Source organism: Ambystoma mexicanum, chromosome 6p, assembly GCF_040938575.1.
Source record: "Ambystoma mexicanum isolate Mex_15411 chromosome 6p, UKY_AmexF1_1, whole genome shotgun sequence".
Lineage (NCBI taxonomy): Eukaryota > Metazoa > Chordata > Amphibia > Caudata > Ambystomatidae > Ambystoma > Ambystoma mexicanum.
Window position 1 is genome coordinate 554,100,128 of NC_090935.1, and position 25,850 is coordinate 554,125,977.

The following is a 25,850-nucleotide window of genomic DNA, read 5'->3' on the forward strand; positions in this document are numbered from 1 at the left end:
TTCTGATAACCATTGCACTTTAAATCAGGGCTGGGACAAGCCTCCACAGACCTCGTTCAACTAGAGTCACCTGTTGGGGTTTTACATTTGGAAACATGATTATTTACTTTCTGTCAGACTACTTCCTCCTAACCGTCTGACATAACGTACTGTGTCTCTGTGCATTCTTAGGATCTCCCCTCTAGCGGTTTGCCGCGTTTTCAGTATTTTCCCTTCTCTAGGTCCCCTTTCATCTATGGTTACTGTTGTACTGTGAACTGTGCCCCATTGGGCTCTCTCCCACTCTCTAGGCCCCACCCCACTGGGTGGTACCGTTGTACTGTTGTGTGTCACCTGACTGCTCCACCTGTGTGTTTCCTACTGTGTGACCCCACCCCCCCCTAGATCTCCCCTCTTCGCGTTGTGCGTCGCTTGCCTGGGCGTCTCTCCTTCTTTCTTTCGCTCCCTCCTCCTACTTTCCTCCTCACTCCATCTATGGTGCTTTCCGTCCCTCCCATCTTCTCTAACTGCTATTCTATCTCCTATCCTATCCCCCTCACTAAGTCTGGAGAGAAGAAATTCAAGAGGGACATCCTGGTCTCCAACCCAGGCCTACCTATCGCTGATACCTACACCTACACCAGTGCAAAATCCTCTTTGTCGTTCCCTCACCAGACCTATGGACCCCTCATACGGTTTTCGGCTCTCTCCCCTTTCTCTTCCTTTCCCATTAATGCCTATCTTAATGACTGTCTTGGTCCAGGCCCCTCAGCCCAATCTCCTCCTTTTCGATAGGCTTCTCCCACATCTTATCAACTTCCTTCCTTCTCCCGCTACACGTACTAGCACTTCTCTGGCTCCTCTGTCACCTCTTTCTTCTGCTGCCTATCTCGCACCTTCCGCCTCCACTGCGGCTACTATACTACCTCCTGCTTTCGCCTCTGCCCACTTGCGGGCCCCTGTACAACTTCTGCTGGGTGTACCTCAAGCATGTACCCCACCCCGGAAGTCTTTCAAATGTGGCAATCTGCTCCACGTCGCTACTCTCAACTCTCGCTCTGCTGTCAAACACTCTTCTGACATCTGCCACCTCCTCGAAGAACTTGACCTGGATGTCTTCACTGTCACCGAGACATGGTACACGGCCAGCTCTGTCATAGGTTTTGACACTCTCCTCATCGATAGCTACAAGATCCTCTACGAGCACAGAACCAACCGTCCCGGAGGTTGAGTAGCTCTGATCTTTCTAGAGTTACTTCTGTCATTCCTACGCAGGCCTGGTCCTCCTTTGAACGCCTGGAGGCTCTCTATCTCTCCTGGCACCTCTCTGACTGTCGCCACCATCTACGGACCTCTCCTCTTCTCTCCTTGCCTCTACCTCTCAACTTCTCCTCCTCTGAGACCTCCACATCCACCGTGATGCTTCTAATCCCCGCTCTGGCCTCTTCCGCTCCGCAACTTCTTCAACACTTTCTCTCTCTCTCTCTCTCTCTCTCTCTCTCTCTCTCTCTCCTCTCTCTCTCTCTCTCTCTCTCTCACTCTCTCTCACTCTTTCTCTCTCTCTCTCTCTCTCCCTCTCTCTCTTTTTCTCTTTTTCTCTCTCTCTCTCTCTCCATTCTACCCTCTGGTGCGACACACTCTGCCGGACACTCCTTGGATGTTCTCATCTCCTCAGACATCCCCCTTTCAAACCCTCTCACCACTCATCTCTCTTGGACTGACGACTTTCTGCTTTCCTCTCGCCTGAAAAACTCTGTCCCTCAGGCAAAGCCCACCCCAGCACTGCCACCTAACTTCTTGGTCATTCGACCCATGAAGTGTGTGTCAGGGGATGCCTTTTCCTCTACTTTCTCTGCTCCTCTTACTCCTGCGGCTGACTCACACTCTGACACAACCCTCTCTAACCTGCATCTTTCCATCTCCAACACACTGGACATCCTTGCCTTTGTCAGGAGAGTCTGTCTGAAGCCTCCCTGCAAGTGCAACTCTTGTTATGACTCCGACTCCGAAACGCAACTGCAGGGCGGCTGAGAGGAAGTGGAGGGGTTCGGGCGCATCCTTTGACAAACTGGCCTGCTGCCTGCTCCAAAGGCAACACATACTTTCTGTTCTGTCCAAGAAGAGAGTCAACATCCAAGCCTGCATTTCCGCGGTCTCTAATAACAAAGCCAAACTATTTAAAATCTGCAAGGAGCTAGCCAATCCTTCTGCAGTCTCCACCTTTCCTATTCTCTCCCAGTACCTCTCTATGCCTCTGGCTTCTCACTTTACCACTAAAACTCAGGACATCCTGCCCTTGCTCTCCTCCTCCTCTCCCTTTCTTGTCCGCCTCTCCCTCTCCTCCTCATTTCGCCTCTTTTCCTCTGATAACACCTGATGATATTTCTAGACCAGTCCGATCTATGAAAGTGTTATCCAAACAGGTGCTCCCCTGCTCCTCCAGAAACATCAAGGACCACATTGACACCCTCGTTCCAGCCTTGGCCGATTTTTGCAAACACTCTTTCACCACTGGATCTTCCCCTCTCTCCTCAAGCACTCCCTCGAGCACCCCCTCCTCAAAAAGCCTTTTGCCGATCCTACCTGTCAGGAAAACTATCACACGATCTCTATCACTCCTTTCCTGGACAAAATCCTGGAAGTTCTGGCCATCTCCCAGCTTACTCTCCACACTGAATGTGTTGGTTGTCTCCATGACCATCAGTCTGGCTTCAGAGTAACCAGGGGCACGGAAACTGCTCTCCTGAACACCCTTGAAGATCTCCTCTCTAATCTTGACTCCAGCCTTCTTTTTGTCCTCATCCTCCTTGACCTTTCCTCTGCTTTTGACACGGTCAATCACTCCATCCTGATCAATCGACTCTGTGAGAACCTGGGCATCACGGATCAGTCCTTGGAGTGGTTGACCTGCTACCTCCTGCACTGACCCTCCCAGGTCCAACTTGGGTTCCCTTTCTCTCCACTACCTCTCTCTCCACATGTGGTGTTCCCCAGGGATCTACCTTCTCTCCCTGGCTCTTCTATGTCTACTTAGTCCCTTTGGCCCACCTACTCTCTACCTTCTCCTCTAGCTTACATTGTTATGTTATGTTATGTTACTTGGCATTTATATAGCGCCTTATGTATCATTGGTATGATCTCAAAGCGCTGGTAGGTTGAACGCCCTCGGGAAGTCAGTAGAGAGAGGAAGAGTCATAAGGTGCATGTGTACACCGGATATGTGTGCAGCTGGTGTGGCAGTTGCATGTTTGCTGCTTCTTAGCGGTAGGTGTAGCGGTTGGGAAGTCAGGTATATGTGTTCATTCTGGAGGGATGACGCCCAGACTTATTTGTGGCTGCATTAGGCCTGAGGAGACGCTTAAGATAGCGGTGTGCTCGGCTGATGTTTAGTTAGGATGATGGGGAGTATTTGGCGGGTGTTAGTATGAGAACAGCTATACCGAATGTGTCATAGTATTGCTGTGTTCTAGTTGAGTGTTGGTGTACAGGAGAGAGTAAGCATGGTGGTATAATATGGTGGTTATCAGTTATGCGCTTGAGATCAAGCACTCCATCTGTACCATCTATTATATCAATTTTATTTACTCTGTCCGTTCATTCCACTTCGTCGGATCATCCATTTCATCTGTTGCATCCATTTGGTTATCAGTAAGGCATTTAGGATTGGGCATTCCATCTGTTTCATTCATTTTGTTTATCCGGTCTGTTTGTTCTACTACGCCTGTTCATCCATTTCGTCTGTTTTATCCATTTAATGTTATGAATCTTTCCATCATTCCATCCACTCAACCCATCGTTCACATAGCTTACTCCATCCATTCCGTAGACTCATTTCATCCTTCCCATTCGTTTAATGTGTTCAATCCGTTTCATCCTTCATTCGATCAGCTCCGTGTGTTCTACCCATTCAGTCAGTTTCATTCACTCAGTCTTTTCCATCCACACTATTGGTTACATCCAGCCCATCCGTTCCATCCACTCCATCCGTTCCATCGAGTCCATTTGTTCCATCGACTCCATTTGTTCCATCGACTCCATTTGTTCCATTCACTCTGTCCACTCCATCTGTTCCGGCCATTCCATCTGTTCCATCTACTCGATCTGTTCCATCCACTCCATCTGTTCCATCCACTCCATCTGCTCCATCCACTCCATTTGCTCCATCCATTCTATCTGTTTCATCTGTTCCATCTGTTCATCCCTTCCTCTGTTCATCCGCTCCATCTGTTCCATCGGCTCCATCTGTTCCATCGGCTCCTTCTGTTCCGTCAATTCCATCCGTTTCATCAACTCCATCTGTTTCATCAACCACATCTCATCTGTTCCATCAACCACATCTGTTCCATCCACTCCATCTCTTCCATCCACTCCATCTGTTCCGTCCACTCCATCTGTTCCGTCCATTTCATCTATTCCATTTACCCCATCTGTTCCATTTACCCCATCTGTTCCATCCACTCCATCTGTTCCATCCACTCTGTCTGTTCCATCCACTCCATCCGTTCCATCCACTCCATCCGTTCCATTCCATCCATATGTTTCATCCACTCTACCTGTTCCATCCACTCTACCTGTTCCATCCACTCTACCTGTTCCATCCACTCTAACTGATTCCATCCGCTCTACTTGTTCCATCCACTCTACCTGTTCCATCCATTCCATCTGTTCTATTCAGTCCATTGGTTCTATTCACTCGGTCCACTCCATCTGTTCCATCCACCCTATCTGTTCCGTCCACTCCATCTGTTCCATCCACTTCATCTGTTCCGTTCCCTCCGTCTGTTCGGTCGACCCCCTCCGTTCCGTCGACTCCATCCGTTCTGTCCACTCCACTCCATCCGTTCCATCCACTCCGTCCATTCCATCCACTCCATCTGTTCCATCCACTCCATCTGTTTCATCTACTCCATTTATTTCATCCACTCCATCCGTTTCATCCGCTCCATCCAGTCTATCCGTTCCATCCACTCTACCTGTTCCATCCACTCTACCTGTTCCATCCACTCTACTTGTTCCATCTGTTCTATCCACTCCATTTGTTTCATCCGCTTCATCGGTTCAGTCTACTGTGTCCGTTTCATCCGCTGCATCCGTTCCATCCACTCAATTCAATTCCATCTGTTCCATTTGTTAAAACTACTCATCCTTTTCATTTGTTCAATCTATTTGTTCGTCAAGTCCGTTCCATCCACTCCATCTGTTCTAACTACTCATCCGTTCCATCCACTCTCTCCGTTCCCATCCACTCCTTCGGTTCTCATCCACACTTTCGGTTCCCATCCATACTTTTGGTTCCCATCCACTCCTTCCGTTCCATCCACTCCTTCCGTTCCATCCATTCCTTCCGTTCCATCCACCCTTTCATTTCCATCCACTCTTTCGTTTCCATCCACTCTTTCCGTGCCATCCACTCCTTCAGTTCCATCTACTCCTTCCGTTCCATCCACTCCATCTGTTCCATCCACTGCTTCCGTTCCATCCACTCCATCCGTTCCATCTGTTCCATCCACTCATCCGTTCTATACAACTCCATTGGTTCTGTCTATTCCATCCGTTCCATCCTCTGCATCCTTTCCATCCACTCCATCCGTTCCATCCTTTCCATCCACTCCATCTGTTCCATCCCCTCCATCTGTTCTATCCCCTCCATCTGTTCCATCCACTCCATCTGTTCCATCCACTCCATCTGTTCCATCCACTCATCCGTTCTATCCAACTCCATTGGTTATGTCTATTCCATCCGATCCATCCTCTGCATCCTTTCCATCCACTCCATCCGTTCCATCCTTTCCATTCACTCCATCTGTTCCATCCACTCCATCTGTTCCATCCCCTCCATCTGTTCCATCCACTCCATCTGTTCCATCCACTTCATTTTTTTCGTCCACTCCATCCGTTCCGTCCACTCCATTTGCTCCATCCACCCCATTTGTCTGTCCACTCCATCTGTTCTGTCCTCCGTCTGTTCCGTGGACTCCATCCGTTCCGTGGACTCCATCCGTTCCGTCCACTCCATCCATTCCATCCATTCCATCCGTTCCATCCAGTCCACCTTTCCATCCACTCTACCTGTTCCATCCACTCTACCTGTTCCATCCATTCCTTCTGTTCCATCCACTCTTTCATTTCCATCCACTCTTTCCTTTCCATCCACTCTCTCCATTCCATCCACTCTCTCCGTTCCATCCACTCTTTCCGTTCCATTTATTCCTTCCGTTCCATCCACTCCTTCCGTTCCATCCACTCCTTCCATTCCATCCACTCCATCCATTCCATCCACTCCATCCGTTGAATCCACTGATTCCGTTCCATCCACTCCATCCGTTCCATCCACTCCATCTGTACCATCCACTCATCCGAACTCCATTGGTTCTGTCTATTCCATCCGTTCCATCCTCTGCATCCTTTCCATCCACTCCATCCGTTCCATCCTTTCCATCCACTCCATCAGTTTCATCTGTTCCGTCACCCTACATGTTTCGTGTATTCTGTCAGTTTTTTCATTAGTGCATCCATTCCATCCACTGCATCCGTTCCATCCACTTCATCCGTTCTATCCACTTCAACCGTTCTATCCATTTAATCCGTTCTATCCACTTCCTGCATTTCTTCCCTTCCCATTTGCTCCATCTTTTTCAGCTTCCATTCGTCCCATCTATTCCTTTTGTTCCGTCTATACCATCCGTCACATTCATTCCAACCAGTAAATCCACTCTGTTTCCATCTTTTTCGTTTGCTCCGTCTGTTCCATCCATTCCGTTAGTTTGTTCTGACAAGTAGACTCAGTCCAACAAACTCTCTGTTGCATCTGTTTGATCGTTTCATTCACTCTATCCGTTCGATTCACTCATTCTGTTCCGTCCGCTCTATCCGTTCCTTCCATTGCATTTGTTTTGTCCACTTCTTTGTTCCATCTACTCTATACGCTCGATTTGTTCACCTTTTCCATCCATTTAATTTTTATCCACTTTTTCTATCCGTTCCATCCTTTCTATGCGTTCGATCTACTTTTCGTTCTATCCACTTCATCCGATCCACCCACTTCTTCCGATCCAAACCACTTCATCCGTTCCAATCCACTTCATCCGTTCCAGTCCACTTCATCCCTTCCAATCCACTTCATCCCTTCCAATCCACTTCACCCGTTCCATCGGCTTTATCCACTTCATCCGTTCCATCCGCTTCATCTGCTTCACCCGTTCCATCCACTTCGTCCGTTCCATCCGCTTCATCTGCTTCATCCGTTCCATCCACTTCGTCAGTTCCATCCACTTTGTCCGTTTCATCCACTTTATTCGTTTTATCCACTTCATCCATTCCATCCGCTTCACCCGTTCCATCCTCTTCATCTGTTCCATCCGCTTCACCCGTTCCATCCGCTTCACCCGTTCCATCCGCTTCATCCGTTCCATCCGCTTCACCCGTTCCATCTGCTTCACCCGTTCCATCTGCTTCACCCGTTCCATCTGCTTCACCCGTTCCATCTGCTTCGTCCGTTCCATCTGCTTCGTCCGTTCCATCCACTTCGTCTGTTCCATCCACTTCGTCCGTTCCATCCACTTCGTCCGTTCCATCCACTTCGTCCGTTTCATCCACTTCGTCCGTTCCATCCACTTCGTCCGTTCCATCCACTTCGTCCGTTCCATCCACTTCGTCCGTTCCATCCACTTCGTCCGTTTTATCCACTTCGTCCGTTTTATCCACTTCGTCCGTTCCATCCACTTCGTCCGTTTTATCCACTTCGTCCGTTTTATCCACTTCGTCCGTTCCATCCACTTCGTCCGTTTTATCCACTTTATTTGTTTCATCAGCTTCATCCACTTTGTCTGTTTCATCCGTTTCATCCACTCCATTCGATTCATCCACTTCATTCGATTCACACACTTCATCCATTTCAATTGTTCTATCCACTTCAACCGTTCTATCCATTTCATCCATTCTATCCACTTCCTCCATTTCTTCCCTTCCCATTTGTTCCATCTGTTTCAGCTTCCATTCGTCCCATCTATTCCTTTTGTTCCGTCTATACCATCCGTCACATTCATTCCAACCAGTACGTCCACTCCGTTTCCATCTTTTTCGTTTGCTCCGTCTGTTCCATCCATTCCGTTTGTTCTGACAAGTAGACTCAGTCCAACAAACTCTCTGTTGCATCTGTTTGATCCATTTCATTCACTCTATCCGTTCCGTTCATTCATTTTGTTTCGTCCGCTCTATCCGTTCCTTCCATTGCATTTGTTTTGTCCACTCCTTTGTTCCATCTACTCTATACGCTCGATTCGTTCACCTTTTCCATCCCTTTCATTCTTTTATCCACTTTATCTATCTGTTCCATCCTTTCTATGCGTTCAATCTACTTTTTCGTTCTATCCACTTCATCCGTTCCACCCACTTCTTCCGATCCAAACCACTTCATCTGTTCCAATTCACTTCATCCGTTCCAATCCACTTCATCCGTTCCAATCCACTTCACCAGTTCCATCGGCCTCATCCGCTTCATCTGTTCCATCCGCTTCATCTGCTTCACCCGTTCCATCCACTTTGTCTGTTTCATCCACTTTATTAGTTTCATCCACTTTATTTGTTTTATCCACTTCATCCATTCCATCCGCTTCATCCGTTCCATCCGCTTCACCCGCTTCATCCGCTCCATCCGCTTCACCCGTTCCATCCGCTCCATCCGCTTCATCCGTTCCATCCGCTTCATCCGTTCCATCTGCTTCACTCGTTCCACCCGCTTCACTCGTTCCATCCGCTTCACCCGTTCCATCCGCTTCACCCGTTCCATCCACTTTATTCCTTTCATCCACTTCATTCGTTTCATCTGCTTCATCCAGTTTGTCTGTTTCATCCACTTCATTCGATTCATCCACTTCATCCATTTCATTCGATTCATTCACTTCATCCACTTCATCCGTTTCATCCATTTCATCCAGTTCATCCGTTTCATCCACTTCATCCGTTCTATTAAGTTTGTCCGTTTTAATTACATTGTTCAATTTAGTTTTCTGTTTGTTCGATCGGTCACTATGCTGGATTGTTATTTTTGATTCATCAACCTTGGTTTCTGTTTATTGTGGTTGTTTGTCCTGTTTGTGCCAAGAGTCGATTTTAAGGGAAGAGCCACTTTTTCAGCAATTTGCGGAAAGACATGAGGTCTTTGTGAGTCGATTGTGGGTTGGAAGTGTGTTCCACAGAGTGGGGGCCAAGGCTGAGAATGATGATCCACCTAACTAGACTGAGTTGGTCTTTGGTATCACTAGGAGACGGGCTGAGCTTGATCTTGGAGTGCGCGAAGGATGGTAGGGTTTTAGCATGTCCTAAAGGTATTGAGGTCCGGTTTTATGCATTGCTCGGTGCAAGATGCATAAGGTTTTGAAGGTTACCCTTCATCCAACCGGGAGCCAGTGAAGAGTTTTGAGAGCTGGGGAGATGTGGTCTCTTGGGCCAAGTGCTAGTAGTAGTTTGGATGCAGCATTTTGTGCACTTTGTAGTTTAGTCAGGTGGTATGCTTGGACTCCGAGATAGAGAGAGTTAGCATAGTCCAGTCTTGACATTACAGTTGATTGGACCGCGGCAAGTCTGGTTGGAAAGGAGAGGTATGGAAAAATGCGCCTAAGAATTTTGAGGTGGTAGTGGCAGGATTTAGGGATGTTGTTGACTTGGTGGGAGAGGGTTAGGTCAGAGTTGAGAGTGCATCCAAGGTTTTTTACTGAAGTAGAGGTTGTCGGGGATTGCCCATGTATGATGGCCAGGGTAGGGGGTGAGGAAGAAGTTTGGTGTTCCCACACACCATGATTTCCGTTTTGGTGGGATTTAAAAGGGGATGGTTTGTAGACATCCAGAGATCAATGTCAAGTAGGCAGACAGTGAGGTTTCGGGCTGGCAGTTGGGTTTTGAGTTAAGGAGTTTTAGGATTAGTTGGGTGTCGTGGGCGTAGTTGTAGCACAGGATATTGTGAAAGCGGATTATTTGTGGGAGGGTGGACATGTAGAGGGTGAACAGGATGGCTGATAGGCACGCTCCTTGTGGAACTCCAGTATAGACTGGGTGGGTGGCGGAGACAAAGGAGGAGAGGAGGGTTATTTGTTTCCTATTGTTAAGGAAGGATGATATCCACTTGAGAGCGTTTCCACGGATTCCTAGGGAGTGGAGGTGGTCGAGGAGGATTGAGTGGTTGATTGTGTCAAAGGTGGCGGATAGGTCAAGAAGGATTAGTGCAGCGCATCCCGCAGAGTCTGCAGTATTTTTAAGGTCATTCCAGATTGAGGTCAGGGTGGTTTCGGTTCCGTGTCGGGGTCTGAAACCTGATTGAGCGGGGTCTAGGAGATTGTTGGCTTCGACAAAGGCGTTTAGTTGGGAGCAAGCGGTTCGATCAATGGGTTTAGCAAGGAACCTGGTGTTTGAGACGAGGCAGTAGTTTTTGGGGTCGAGAGTGTCAAGGCACGTTTTTTTAGGAGGGGTTTGACATCAGCAGTTTTGAACGCGTCGGGAAAAATTCCTGAGGAGAGGGACTCGTTTATGATGGTTCTCGCGTATTCTCCTGCGCAGGTGGATGCAAATATTTCTTTGAGGGTTGAGGCTGGGCAGGGGTCTAGCGGGGAGGTGGTGGTTTCTGGGCAGAGAGAAGTTTGGTAAATTGGTCAGTTGATATCGGTGTGAATGAGTTGAAGGTCGGGTGAGTTGTAGTTGCAGGCGGAGGGTTGGTAGGTGATGTGGGTGGATTGTGTGGTGGGTGCAGGAGGGCCAGTTTGTTGATTAGGGAGTTTGTTCTTTCGAGAGCAGTGGTGTAGAAGTGGAGAGAGAGTCGCAAAGGGATTGAGAAGGGGTTGATTGGGTGGTGGTACATGATGGTTTGGTGAATTCAGAGATGATTTTGTGGAGTTCTTTGATGTGGTTTCCACAGTTGAGGATTTGAGAGTTGTAATGGGCTTTTTTTGCTTTCCGGATTTCGGCTTTGTAGTGGCGATGGTGCTGGGATAAGGTGGATCTGCTCAGTGTGGTTTTATCTTTCCGCCATTTGCGTTCGAGGGATTTATAAAGTTGTTTTGCAGTTTTCAGTTCTGGTGTAAACCATCTTGGAAAACGGATGATTGGCAAGTGGGCGTGAGCGGGATTAATAAGGTATTGAGCCATGTGTCAAGGGCGTCGGGGCGTTAAGCATGCATTGCGTGTGGAGGTGGGGGGGTTGACTGAAGGAGCGCATCAGCTAGGTCGGGAAGGAATGTTTGTTTTTTCCAGCATTTTCATAGCTTTGGAGGTTCTGGTTCGGGTACGGGGAGGGGAGCGGGTGAGCGAATGATGAAAGGCACAATGAAGTGATCAGACCAGATGACCGGGGTCGGGGGGTTTAGATGTATTTGGTCGTGGGAGCTGAAGATGGCCTCAAGGGTGTGTCCTTTACAATGAGTTGGCCTGTTTATGTGGGTATGGAAGTTAATCGCATCTAGGCAGTCAACCAGAGAGTGGGTCGTAGGGTTGGTCGGGATGTCGAGCCAGATATTGAAATCTCCTAGAAGAGTGAGGGTGGGATGGTTTAATTGGATGGTGGCTATCGAATCACAGAGGTTGCTTGAGAATTGTCTGTCATAGCCAGGAGGGCTGTAGATGATTAAAAAGCTGTGGGAGAACATTGGGGGGAGGGATAGTTTGACAAGAAGCGATTCGCAGGAAGGGATGGTTGCCTGGCTGTCAGTGATTGAGGCGGAGAAGTGTGACTTGAAGGCGATTGCTATTCCTCCTCCTCTAGAGGGTCGGTTAAGTGGGATGAGGGAGTAGTCTGGGGGGAAGGCTTTATTGGCGATAGGTGCAAAGTCGTCGGAGAACCAGGTTTCTGAGATAAAGACTAGGGGCCTCATTCCGAGTATGGTGATAGTCATGGTGCTATTTGCGCCATGACTACCTCCCATACCGGTACCGACTCCGACCTGGTTCAATGGGGACTTACTGGTGTAGTCCGACCTTTGCGGGACCGGTAAGTCCCCATTGAAAAATTAATTCCCCATTCCCATTTGAGCCCCCATAGGGCTCAATGGTAATGGGGAAGTAGCTAATAACGGTACCGCAATTTGCGGTACCGTTATTAGCTATTAGCTCTGAAGTCCCTAAACGGGTCCCGTCCTTAATGCTTGGTCAGACCAGGCGTTAAAGGAGGGATCTGCTAAGGGACCTCATAGTAGTGCGGTAAGGGATTACCGGCACCCGTCTCCTTAACGGTGCCCGGTATCCCTTACCGCCCTACTCGGAATGAGGCCCTAGGTCTGGTTTGTCTGAGGTGAGGAGGTCAAAGATGCTGTGTCTGTTTCTTGCTACAGTTCGGGCATTAAAACGGATGCATCTTACTTCGGTACAGGAGGATGATGTGGAGGTTGCAGAGGTGGAGGCTGGGAGGGGTGGGGGGTGATCCTGAGGGGTGGGTGGAGGGAGTTGAAGGGTGGGAGTGAGAACTGGGGGATGATTGAGGGGGGATGGTCCATGGTCGATGGGAAGAGTAGACGGGCGGTCGATGTGGTGGTTGTGGGTGGGGGTTGGATGGGTGTGTGAGCTTGGTTGGATTTGGGTCAAGTGAATTGAAGGTGGTGTGTATGGGGTTGGGAGTTCCAGTTGTGTTTGGTGAGAATTCAAGAGAGAGGGGTTTAAGGCAGGGTGGTGGAGATCAAGAATGGGAGGTTGAGATGGTGGGTCGAGACAGGAGTGGCGAAGGGTAATGAGAGATTGAGGGAGACCAGGTATGTTCCTTTTTCAGGGTTTTTGTTGCGGTTGGAGTATGAGAGAGGGTAGGGGGTTTGGAGGGTACAAGAGATGCGGCTGCTGTTCTTGCCAGGGCGAGATGTGCAGTTTTTAGAGAGGGGAAGGAGTGGGGTGGGTGGAGGATGTTTAGGGAAGTTGATGAGAGGAAGCGGGGGGGGGGGTGGTGGCAGGGCTGGGTGTGCCTTGGAGGCAGGGTGGGTTATTAGTTGGTGGGTATGGGGGTGCGGGCATGATGATAGTGGGCGGGTGGGAGGAGTAGGGGTTTTAGGATGGTCAGCTCACCATCTGGCTCATCTGGCTTGGTGTTTGGATAGGGGTTGGGTTGGGGGCGCGGTGGACAGTGATTGGGAGTGGGCTGAGGATGTGGTGGGGGGGGGGTTTGGGGAGGGTGGGGAAGGGAAGTGGGGCGGTGGAAGGGAGGCGGGCGTGAGTGTCTCTCTTTCGGCGTACCATGGTGGGCCGGGTGGACTCATGGTGTGGCTAAGTTTGAACTATGCTATGGTTAGCGTAGGATGCTTTTGTTCACTCTTTCAAGTTTAACTATACGACTGGATGATATTATTCACAGTTTCTAAGTTCAGTTATACCTCAGTTAGGGACACATTTTAAGACACATTTTAAGTAAGTTCCACTATACCACAGAATGATTATTCACCCTTTCTATGTTCAACTATACCATAGGATGATATTATTCACACCTTCTAGGGTCAATTATACAGTTGGGTGGGATTATTCACACTTTCTAAATTCAACTATACCACGGGATGATATTAATCACACTTTCTAAGTTCAACTATACCACAGGTTGATATTATTTACACCTTCTAAGTTCAACTGTACCACAGGATGATACCACAGGATGATATTATTCACACTTTCTAAATTCAGTTATACCACAGTTAGGGACACTTTCAAAGTTCAGCAGGACACAGGAATATATTATTTACGCATTCTAAATTCGACTTTACCACAAGATTATATTTTCGACCTTCTTAGTTCAATTATTCCACCGGAAACTATTTTTCACACCTTCTAAGTTCAGTTATTCCACCGGAAGCTATTATTCACACTTTCTAAGTTTGCCTGTGTCACTGTTAGGGACAACTTTCTAAGTTTAACTGTACCAGAGGATGATATTATTCACACCTTCTAAGATCAGCTATATCATAGGGTGAGATTATTCACAGTTTCCAAGATGAACAATACCACAGGATGATATTTCCACACTTTCTAAGTTGTTATACCACAGTTAGGGACACTTTCTAAGTTCTGCAGGACCACAGGAAGATATTGTTTAGACTTTCTAAGTTCAGTTATACCACAGGATGATATTATTCACACCTTCTAAATTTGCCTATGCCACAGTTAGCGACACTTTCTAAGTTCAGCAGGACCACAGGAAGATAATAATTTCACTTTCTAAGTTTACCTGTATCACAGCTAGGGACGCTTTTTTTCAGCTGTAGCACAGTATGGTATTATTTACACCTTCTAAATTTGCCTATAGCACAGGGTGAGATTATCCACAATTTCTGAGTTCAATTATACCAAGGATGATGTTATTTACACTTTCTAAGTTTACCTATGCCACAGTTAGGGACACTTTCTGATTCAGCTGTAGGACAGGATGATATTATTCACATTTTCTAAGTTCAGTTCTAGCACAGGATGATGTTATTCACACCTTCACCTTCTAAATTCAATTATACCATAGGGTGAGATTATTCACTGTTTCTAAGAACAACTTTGCCATAGGGTGAGATTATTCACTGTTTCTAAGATCATCTATACCATAGGTGAGATTATTCACCGTTTTTAAATTCAACAATACCACAGTAAGTGTGAACGCTATATTGATCACACTTTCTGAGCTTAGCTATACCATAGGGTGGGGTTATTCACAGCCTCTAAGTTCAACTGTATTACAGGGTGAGATTGTTCATAGTTTCCACAGTTACCCTATTCGGCACACTTTCTATATTCAACTAAACCACAGTTATGCTATTAGGCACACTTTCTAAATTCTACAAAACCACAGTTATGCTATTAGGCACACTTTCTAAAGGCAATTAAACTACAGCTACGCCATTAGGCACACTTTCTAAATGCTACAAAACCACAGGTATACTATTAGGCACACTTTCTAAATTCTGCAAAACCACAGTTATGCTATTAGGCACACTTTCTAAATGCAATTAAACTACAGCTACGATATTAGGCACACTTTCTAAATTCTACAAAACCACAGTTATGCTATTAGGCACACTTTCTAAATTCTACAAAACCACAGTTATGCTATTAGGCACACTTTCTAAATGCAATTAAACTACAGCTACGCTATTAGGCACACTTTCTAAATTCTACAAAACCACAGTTATGCTATTAGGCACACTTTCTAAATTTGGGAGGTTTGTGCAGACTATCTAGAAGTGAGATTCAACTCAATGGAACAAATCAGATGCACTCAAAGTTGTTGGGAGTACAGTTTAGATGCAAGAGTTTACAGCAGTAGGGCTTGTAGGTTGAATGCGAATGACTCTCACCTCTCCTTCAGGCTCCCCTCAGCCTCCTCTCCTCTCTCACTCATTCCTGACTGTCTATCCGCGATTCAGGATTGGTGCCCCTCCAGCGAACTCTGCCTAAATGCCAGTAAGACGGAGATCCTTCTCATTGGGGCCCCTGCTCCCCTTTCCCTCTCTCACTCTGGTTTCCCTCCTTTGGCCCTTTTCCTTCACCTTCCTGCGAGGCAAAAAACCTTGGTGTCATCTTCGACTCCACTCTCTCCTTCTCTCCCCACATCACAGACCTTGCCAAGAAGGCCCACTGCCAGCTGCACCTCCTCAGAGATATTCTTCCTTTTCTCACTTTTCCCCAGAGCCGCACTGTCTACAGAGCTTTGGTTCTCTCAAGGCTGGACTATTGCAACAGCCTCTTTCTCAATCTGCCTTCCTCTACTCTCTGATCTCTGCAACTAATCCAGAACAGGACTTTGATACTTAACCTATACTACATCCAACTCTCTCTTCCAAAATACCTTCCTTCTCCAACCCTTCACTCAGCTACCCCCAACTCTCTGAGGGTCAGATGCTTCTCCTGACAGAGAGTGGGGAGTATATCTCTCTCCTTTTCAGGTGCCTCCCTCTGGAACGGCCTCCCTGCCCATCTCAAAATTGAGCCGGATCACCTGAAGTTCCAGAAGCAGCTCAAGACCTTCCTTTTCCCCTCTGCTTTCTCTCACTCTCTCCATTGCTGACTTGCTGGTCTTCTGTAACGGCTGGTTGGTTGGCTACCCTCAGAGTCTCACTGGGTACCAGGCTCCTCCATGATCAGTCTCCTCTGCACTTTCTCTGGGCCTACGTCGCATTTTGGGGGCTGTAACTGTAACCTCTATAGTCCCCTACCTCCTTGCACTTACCCAGAACCGCACTGCCCTGCCCTCAATGCTGCCCTGATTGCACCCCCCTTCCTTTCCCCCTGCACTTGCACGATCTGAATGACACAAGGCCTAGTAAGATTGTTTGTCTTCTCCTCCCTCCCTTGTCATGGCGCCTAGAAACACTTGTGTACAGGCGCGTTATAAATGACTTATATCATATCATACTTCCCAACCCCATTCTGTTACATTGGTTCCACCTCTAAATAATGCATGGCCGTGGACCAAGCCTTTATATCTGTCCACTGTATTGTATTTTCAGCGCACACATACGCTGGAAGGGGCGGGCGCAGCGGAGCATTCAGATTTCTTCCCAGCTAAACCGCTCCCAAACTGACATTGGTAAATAGCGCAATGACTCGCGTACTCAAGCTTTAGGATTCCCACCTTCTCTGAACTACAGCCCTCACACCAAGAGGACTGGGTGCTCTTCTCCACAATCTTGTGCAAGGCATTCTCACAACTCTACCAGGATCTTGTGGATATATTACATCAATGGGACAAGGTATAATGTGTGTTTCATTATCCCCAGAGAGAGTTTTGTTTGCAGCAGATACCTCCTTATTACGGTGGTTCCTTAAAGGAGCAGAACCATGAAATGGCATTCAGTGACAAGCCCATGCCATACAAATAGGGTTTGATTGGGCAAGCCAGGTGATCCTGTCTGCATCGCCATCAGCTGCAGCATCTCTTAGCTTGTGGCGGTGCCCGGGCCCCCTGGGCTTCCCAAACTTCACACCAAGAATTAGGTTGGGGACTTAGTCACATAATGAAAAGAGCATCTTTATCATAAAGGCTGTCTTCACCTCATGTAGCACTATCACAGAGGTCCTCTTTGTGGAAGGAGCTGCTCATGTTACTTTCTATTTTTCTTTGTCGTGACTATTGGCATGATTTCAGGGAGTGTAATAGTTGGGTACACCGTTTATGTATAAGTACAACAAGTACATGTACTACTGTAACTTAACTTGGTTGTGTATAAAGTGAAATGTTATTGTGAATGTTAATGAATTCTGCATTCAAAGGAAGATTTATATCTGTAGTACTGTGTTTTTCTTCTACAGATGGCTTGAACAAGAAATTAAGACTTTTGGGGGAGGAGGAGAAAAAGCTAATTTTGGAAATGAAGGAAAAGGAATGTAAAGAAAGAGGCTTTGAATGTGATGGTAAAATCAACGCTTGGGATCTGAATTATTATCTAACCCAGATAGAGGAGATTAAGTATTTTGTAGATCAAGAGAAGCTGCGGGATTATTTCCCAATTGAAAGAGTGAAAGAAGGCTTATTTAACATTTATCAAGAGCTGCTCGGACTCACGTTTGAGCATGTTGAGAACTTTCAAGCCTGGGATGACCGTGTTGACCTCTACACTGTAAAAGACACGGACAAAGGAGAAGTCTTGGGGCAGTTTTACTTGGACCTATACCCAAGGTAATGAGCAAATCTTGATATGTTCTCAGATAAATGCTGACTTTTGACTGAGTGCAAGGAATATTGTCAACCAAAAGTAATTCCTAAAATATATTGTATTGCTCCTGAATAATGCTATTTATTGGTTAACTTAACCCAGTTAAGCAGCTAATGAAGAAAAGAGGGAACAGCCTAATCTGACCTCCTTGGACCTTAGCATCCGTTGAAGCCAGGTGGATATGGAATGGCATACAGGGTTGCTTTTGGCATATTTGTTCCTCAGGATCTGTGGTACCAGGTTACGAAAAGTGCTATATACAATACATAGAGGCTTAAATTTGGAACATGTGCATAAACCGATATAAAATGAATTGAGCGTAAAACAGACATAATATGCTAATATTGGCATAGCTGAAGAGTGGGCTGCAGCATGTTGTATGCACTGTAGATGTTGTAGGGAGATCCAAGTATACACTATTAGAATAGTCTAGGTGCACCAACACAAACATCATCACTTTGATTTTTCTAGCAGAAGGTGATTTAAGGGAAAATGTGCCTAAGCACTCTGAGTGAAAATCCCACCAAAGCAATGACACGCCACAAGCGTAAGTTCATTATCTATGTGTTCCCAGGATTTCCTATCATCTTGATCAGTTGCAGGCATGCACTTAGTTGCTGAGGCTAGACATCTTTATGCTAGGTACAAAGTGGGGCGCTCTCAGCAATAATCTGTTTTGGTAGGATTCATTTTCAAATGGTTTTCACCCATTGAGTTGTCACTAGTGATTAGACAGTCTGTAAAGTTATGAGCCAGATCTGTAGCGTTAGGCTGTGTTTTGACTAATAGTTCAGTATCATTGCATAATTGTTTACTTTTACCCCGAGGGATCAAATCAAGTCAAACATTGGTTATGTATTCATTAAGCAAAGGCAGTGACAGAGCTGAGCCCTGCGGGAGCCCACAGTCCAGTACCAAATTTTGATACACAAATGGGAACAACAAGATCTTCTGTCAACGGCAGACTAAGAAGGATTCAATCCACCTGAGAGCATAACATTTCTGATGACGTGCCAGCCTTACTTTAGTAGTTGGGTTGGGGTGACCAAGGGAGCCTGGCACCACTTCTTCCTACAAGATGCAGGATTCTGTGGTTGTTTTGGGTGGTCCCCTGTCATGCCTAAACTCGCCCTTAGCAGGGACTTGTCACAAGGACCTAACTGTTAGTATGACCCATTCAAGGCAGTTTGTTCCACTGTAGAGTTGCAAGTGGAGGTGCAAGCAAAAGAACACCAGAGGATAGACATTCCTGAATGCACGCTTTCCTAGCAGACGCTTGCTAGCCCTATGCCTGAACAAACTTGTTTGCAGTCATTGGAACTCAAAAACCTGAAGTCCCAGCTCAAACATAGATTGAAGGCTGGGTTCAGGAAAGACCATACAAGAACCCTCAGGGCCCACAGACTTCCAGACAATCCTTCCACTTGCATGTATGGTCTGAACATTCAAGATGGTGGGCTACCTTTAAAAAGGCTTGTCTACGGGGCGCAGACGACATGGCAGCCTAAGTCACCGTCTCCCTCATCGAGGTAGCTGTTATGGTGGAGCAAAGTGCCTAAGCAATACTGAAGAATCATCTGACTGTGGAAATCGAGGCCAGACGGCCCCCGGGCGCCGGCGGGCTGAATCAAAAGAGTGTCGAGTACCCCCCATCAGCCCCAACGTAGCCCGGACTGTATCACAGAGGCAGCCCGAGGAAAGGAGCAGAGAAAATGGCGGGCGCGAGGCAGTGGTGAGGCCGGCATCAGAACCTGCAACGACAGTAAGAGAAAGGCCGCCGCCCCCACCCCGACAAATAAAACAGGCGGTAAGCATCAGGTGTAGCACCACCAACACTGACCCCCGTTTTGGCCCAAGCATTCCCTCAAGCCGGGACCCCACACACAAGCAAAGCGCACACCGGCTCTGAAACGCTGTTAAACCGGCAGAAGAACTCCCATCCCTCCCCCACCCGGTGCAAAGTGGCAGGGGAGGAGGAACAGAAGTATCTTGGTGCCCTGGGAGAGCGGGGACATAGTGAAGTGTAACCGGTACGAAGGCAGGGCCGGCCGGTGGATAGGAGCCCTCCCCCACCAGACTTGGAATGTCACCAAATATATTAAGAACACGTTCTGTTCAGATAATAGGTTGCATACGGCGCAGAGTGTAATTTCATAATTAAGTGATGGAAGTGTGGTTGGCGAATTTTGTTTTGATCATGCAATTCTGGACCATCTTTAGTTTTAATATCTGAATAAGCTGGCATGGTTACAGTCTCGGTTAGGCACAATAGGGCAACCTAGGTTCTAACTTGGTGGCTCTGTTCTTTTTTCACCATTTCTAGCATGGTTGTTCTTTGTTAGCCCTTTGTCTACCATTCTCAGAGGGGGAAGTGTGTGTGTGTTTTGCCTTAACCCTTGGGCGTCCTCCCCTAGACTCCAGTGTGTCTGGGCAGGCATGAAGTGTGGGAGGAGTTGTACACTCCCCTGCCCTTTGTCTGCCTGAGTGTCTGAATGGAACCAGCTCCCACTGGGTGTCTGGCCGTCCTTTCTGTAAACTGCTGAGAGATATTACAGAGGAGTGTGTGCTGACACTGAATAAAAGGTGAGTTGAAAAGCAAGTTGACCACTGGAAACTGAAGTAACCGAAGAAGACGACCAGAGATGGCTGCAGGCCCTATGCAACACTGTGAAGAGACCACTGCTGTTTTCTGTGCGACAGAGGAACTCCCAAGAGGACGACTCCTTTCCTTGGACTGGTGGGAACAAGACAAACTCCAATCTGAGCCTTTTCCCGAGGTGCTGTGCCTCGCCATAGCTTCAGATTGCGAATACCAGGAGACCTCTGACCCAATTGAAGTGCATCTTTGTGGAAAGGTGGAATCCATTCAAGTTTTTGTTGAGCTCCAGGTGAACCTCCAGAGAAATAATCCCCCTCATCCAAGTCCTGTCACCAGAATACAGGATTCCAGGAATCGAAGAATATTGACCGGGTGAATCGTGTCCTTTGTTGTTGCTGCAGACAAGGCACCAAAACCGCAGAGTGGCCAGAAGAGCTCATGAAATCTGTGCCTGTAGTCCTCCCTCGAGACTGCTGCTGAGAGATCCCGTCCATTGTCCTGCCTTTCGTCAACGGGCCAAGGAATCCAGAGGTCAGGGCCAGTGCTGTCACATTGAGGAGAATCCAGCTGCAAACATTTCGCCAAACCTAAGGTACTGTGGGGGGAAAGTATTGCTTACCCTAATCCGAAAAGTTTCTCCAGAGCGTTGGAGTGCACATTGTGGTGTCCAGGGTACACCCCTCTTACCTCCGACCCAAGCTGCTGCTTGTGTCCCTTTAGAGATTCCTTTTACATGGTCTCCAACGTTGGTTTGATCTTCTTGCATCTTTAAGACTAGAGACTTGAAAATATCCATTGGAGTGTTTGTTGTTCTGCTGCTTTACAAAACTTTGAGCCTCTCCGAACTGCCTTTTAGTTAGGGTTGCGTTTTGGACTTTTCAAAGCCTTGCTGTGTGAAGAAACTGCCTCTAGAACCTTAAGCTCTGCTAGTATTTACCTAACCAACCATTTTTCTTCCAAAAGTCTATGGCCCTCATTAGAAGTTTTTCGGTCCGGAAACAACGCTGCCGGTAAGCTTAGCGTTGTTTCAGGACCGGCAAACTACGAGTCTGCGGGTGGGTGCCGTCCACCAGCCAGGGTCAGACCTGGCGTGTGGAATCGCACCCGCCCGCAGACTTTCACGGAAGCACCAGCACTGTTATTAACAGTGCCAGTGCTTCCATGGACCACATTGCCGTGGAGTCCTACGGGACTCCACGGAATGGGCATCAACATTTTACCTGCGCCTGACTTACCTGACCGCCGGGGCTGTAATGCCCCAGTGATTCCGGTAAGTCAGGTGGCGGTAAAGCATTACGGGTCCGGCGGCTACCTGCCGGTTTTACCAGCACGGTTCCCGCCGGACCCGTAATGAGGGCCTATATCTTATATTGTTTCGCTAACTAAATGTGATTACCATATTTATTCTGTCTTACGTGAGTGCTCGGTAGAACCGATAATACAATAGAACTATCATTAGTATCAAAACAATTGTAACCAGGAGTAACTACAAACTAAGCAGTGGACTTTGGAAAGTATCAAAAAGTATTTCTGTGTGTTTTGGTTAATTGTACTAAGTATTTTAAAGTATATCTTGTGTAAATATCTATATTTTAATATACATATATGTGTAAGTGTTTCTTTGGATTGCATTACTAGCTAGGTTCAGGATACTTACCTATGGCTCGCATCTTCCTCTTCAGATAAGCCTGACTGCTCTGCCACTCTACCAATGTTCCATGAGTAGTGCAGACTGATACTCAGAGTTGGGGATTCACAAACCATTGGGATAGTTTTATGAAGTCTTACCTCTCAGTGGACTTTAGGAAAACTCCCCCAACAACTGTGAAACTTGATAACCGCCCTATGTTGGCCATTACTGCTAACATATATGGGATATGCAGCCCGGGGTTATGAACATAGAAGAGAACATGTTCTGCATATAAGGAAATAACAAGCGTTTGTCCATCTACCGTGATACCTGCCTCTCGGGACTGGAACCTGAAAATATTTATAGGGGCTCCAGCAAATTGGTGAAAGTGGGCATCTCTGCATGTGCCCCTACTCAATTTCCATTGAGAGGAGATCTGCCTGCCTGTTTGCACCCTTGCCAGGGGGCATTGATAAATCAGCCATATCCATCTTTGCATGGTCAAGCCTATCCCCAGTCTAACTAATACCTGGAAGAGCCACTCCTGGTCCACTGAATCAAACACTTTAACTGCGTATATGGCCACTATCGCAAGTCCAGTATCTACATCTGACACCCTCTCCATGACGTGGTGTAAGCGCTGAAAATTCATTGTGGTGTTCCTCCCTTCTATAAACCCACACTGGTGATGGTGGACTAGTCGTGCCACCCGCCCTGCTAGCCTGTTAGCTAAAACCTTCCCCAGGACCTTACCGTCCACATTTAGTAAGGAAATAGGGCGGTAGGATTCGCATCTGCACGAGTCCTTCCCGGGCTTTACTAGCGCCACTATTATAGCCTCCCGCATGGACTCCGATAGCATTCCTTTCTGAAAGGCCACGTCGTAGATTATCTTCAGTTTAGGGACCAAGAGGTCTGCTTATGTCGAGTAAAAGTCTGGTCTCCCGACCACTTTCCTGTGACACATTGTTCCTCTTATTTCCTCCTCTGTAATTGGACCCTCCAATTCCTCTGCGGATATGGTCTCCAAGCTTGGAAGAGGGCTTGGTCCAGTACCTCTCTCAAATCCTCCATATCTATTCACCCCTTGATCGTGTATAGCTCAGTGTAAAAGCCCGAAAGGCTTCATTAATGTCCCTCTCTGTTGTAGCCTCCTTTCCCCTAGCTGTGACAATCTGAATAATTATCCCTGAGGGGGCCTCCCTTCTCAGTAACCAGACTAGCAATTGTCCTGCTTTGTCCCCTTCCCCGTGAATCTGTTTGATATATTGGGCATAGTCGTGATCGCTGAGTCTTTCCTGTGCCGCAGCCCTAATCCTTTTTCCCGCAATAGTTCTGCGCCACAGAGGTACCCCCTAGCCAGGTCCCCCTCTAGCTGCTGTATTCAGGCTTTGGAATCACTTATTCGAGTCAGGAGTTCGCCCCTGATGGTGGCTTTGAATGCATCTCACAGCACCCCATAGTCTCCCACTGACCCCTCATTGAAGATGAAGTAGTCAGTGATGACCTGCTCTATATCTTCCCTGAAATGTGTGTCTCTAAGTGCTTCCGCCCTCAACATCCAGGTGGGTACTGCACTTCTTCTCTTTCCCCATGTCTTTGTGGCACACAAGGTGGTATGATCTGATAATGTTTTCCTCAAATAAGTTTCCCCCTGGTATTACATGAAACAGTTAGTAGGTTTGTAGAGGTGCACATAATTTCCTTTTAGTAAAAATCACTATGTGGAGGGGCGTGGCCTGGCGCTGAGAAGATGGACGTGTAGATAAGCCACTCCATCCCGCCGTACACAAATAAATGGCATTGTGCGAGTTTCTCGCTTTATTTCTCTCACCTTACTGCTGCTGCAATGTTATAAATCAATACAGCGGGCCAGGTGCGAAGTTCTGACATCTTTAGAAATTTTTTGAATCTGCTCCGGGAGCAGGATGACAAGACCGCTCGTTACGCCTCGCCTGGACCGCCCCGCCTGAGGTGAACATCAGCATCTCTCACAATGTGACGCGCCGGCTTCGCCCTGCACAGTCCCTCCTCTTCATGCATGCCACCACAGGCGAGAAGAGCTAAGTGCACCGCTTTTCCACAGCAACCATATGGGAGAGCAGCATTGTAAATCGCTATAACAACGCTTTCAAGGTACTTCTTACCATTTAAAAGAGTTACTGGTTCTACCTCAAATTACGGAACAAGCAGGAAAGTGATACTTTATTCAGCTCAAGCCACTTTTCATATCTATTTTCATATCCATCAACATTTGTGTAATTCAAGTGGTCTGCAGAACTTTATTTTGCATTTTGCTTTTTTTTCTTCTTCTCAGCACCACATTACAGCATCTGCCTAAAAATACACTATTACCCAGTGCTAATATAAATGCCTGAACCAACTGCCATTTTATTGCTCCGGCTATAGTACACAACACATTACATGCGGCTTCTTCACAAATAAGGCACTAATCTGCATTTGGGTGTCTTTCTGTTGCCTTGGCTATAGATTTGTCATATTATGATGCACAAAAGTTCGACAAGAAATTAGCTTATGTTTAATGTTGGCGGCGCTGACAAATAAGAATTGGTGCTAATAGTAATTCAAAGAGGTATACGTTAATCATCCTTTATCTTCCTATATACCGAATCTGAACCTGGAACCCAACATAACCACCAGACACCCAGGAAGGTGCCCATAAGACTCTCCAAATCTAGCATAGTCTGGCCATTATCTACCCTTTCCACGCCAGGTAACATTCATTCATCAATTGTTGCAACAATCAAATGAAAGGTAGGAGAAAAGAAGGGAAAAATGGCTACAAACAAGAATAACCAAAAAGCAACGCAGCTCACAAAAGATTGTAATTCTTCTTCTACTAGCCTAAAAAGACCCAAGAGCGACTCACCACCTCCCATAAGTGTATCTGATCCAGCCATTGAAGCCATCCTATTGGAAATTACAGCTCTAAAACCCTTCATGGAAACCACAAACCAAAAACTCCAACAGCTGGATGATTGGTGGCTTGGCTTTGAAAACAGAATGGAGCAGGTGGAGAGAAGAGTAGGCCTAGTAGAAGACGTCTCCCCTAGAGTGGCGCTGCTTTAGAAATTCATTAAAGACCTTCAGAAACACACCGAACACCTTAAAAACAGAAGTAGACGAAATAATCTCTGAATTTCAGGTCTACCAGAAGGTTGTGAAGGAGCAAACCCCATCGCATTTTTGCAAACATTTCTACCAGCTATTATTCACCTACCCTTGGATACCTCTTTCAACATATAACGGGCCCATTGTATCGGCCAACCAAAAATCTCAAGTCCGGCTCATTCCTCTCCCAGAACTCTTAGATTCTACCTACTTGAATATTCCCAGCTTCAGCTCATTCTATCAACATCCAGAAAAATCAAATCTCTCAATTGGAATGGAAGCAAAATATATATTTCACAGGATGTGGCTAGAAGCACAGCTCAATGCAGGAAAGCATTCTTATCCTTTTGTCCAGCTTTAAAGCAGCTCAACATTTGTTATGGTTTATATCATCCATGTTCTTTAAAGTTACTTATGAAGGTCGCTCGGCCATGTATGATGACCCAAACGACTTGAAGACTTTCATACTCTCTATCAAAAACGATAGTATGGACATTTCTTCTCCAACAAATCCCTCTATCTCTTCTGTTACATGAAATTCTGGTCATTTTACCTGTCTGCTGTAACTTGCATTTTGCCGTTATTAATACCATTTTATTATAACTTGATGGTATGGGCGCTCTCTTAGCGTCTGTCTCCTATTGTGTGCCGTCCTTTCTTTTGACGGGTCCGCGGGTGTCACCTACCCCTGCTACATTTTTCTTCCTTTTTCTTCCTCCATTTCCTGGTCTCATCTCCTCGCTCTTTTTTATTCTATCATCATATAATCAGATTTTTTTGCTTTGTTTAATTTTGAGGTTTTTTTCCTCGCTCTATGTCTTCGAAAATGTAGTTCCTGATCAGACCCCCTCTCCCTTAT

At 46.8% G+C, this 25,850-nt stretch overlaps 1 protein-coding gene across 1 annotated transcript in view; it reads left to right on the top strand.

Moving 5' to 3' along the window:
- The window catches only part of NLN (neurolysin), a 906,503-nt gene that overhangs the window by 678,977 nt on the left and 201,676 nt on the right, over positions 1-25,850 (top strand). Inside the window, exon 8 of the mRNA XM_069627362.1 lies at positions 17,227-17,593. Within this exon, the coding sequence (XP_069483463.1) occupies positions 17,227-17,593 (367 nt within the window). The remainder of the gene's footprint in view (positions 1-17,226; positions 17,594-25,850) is intronic.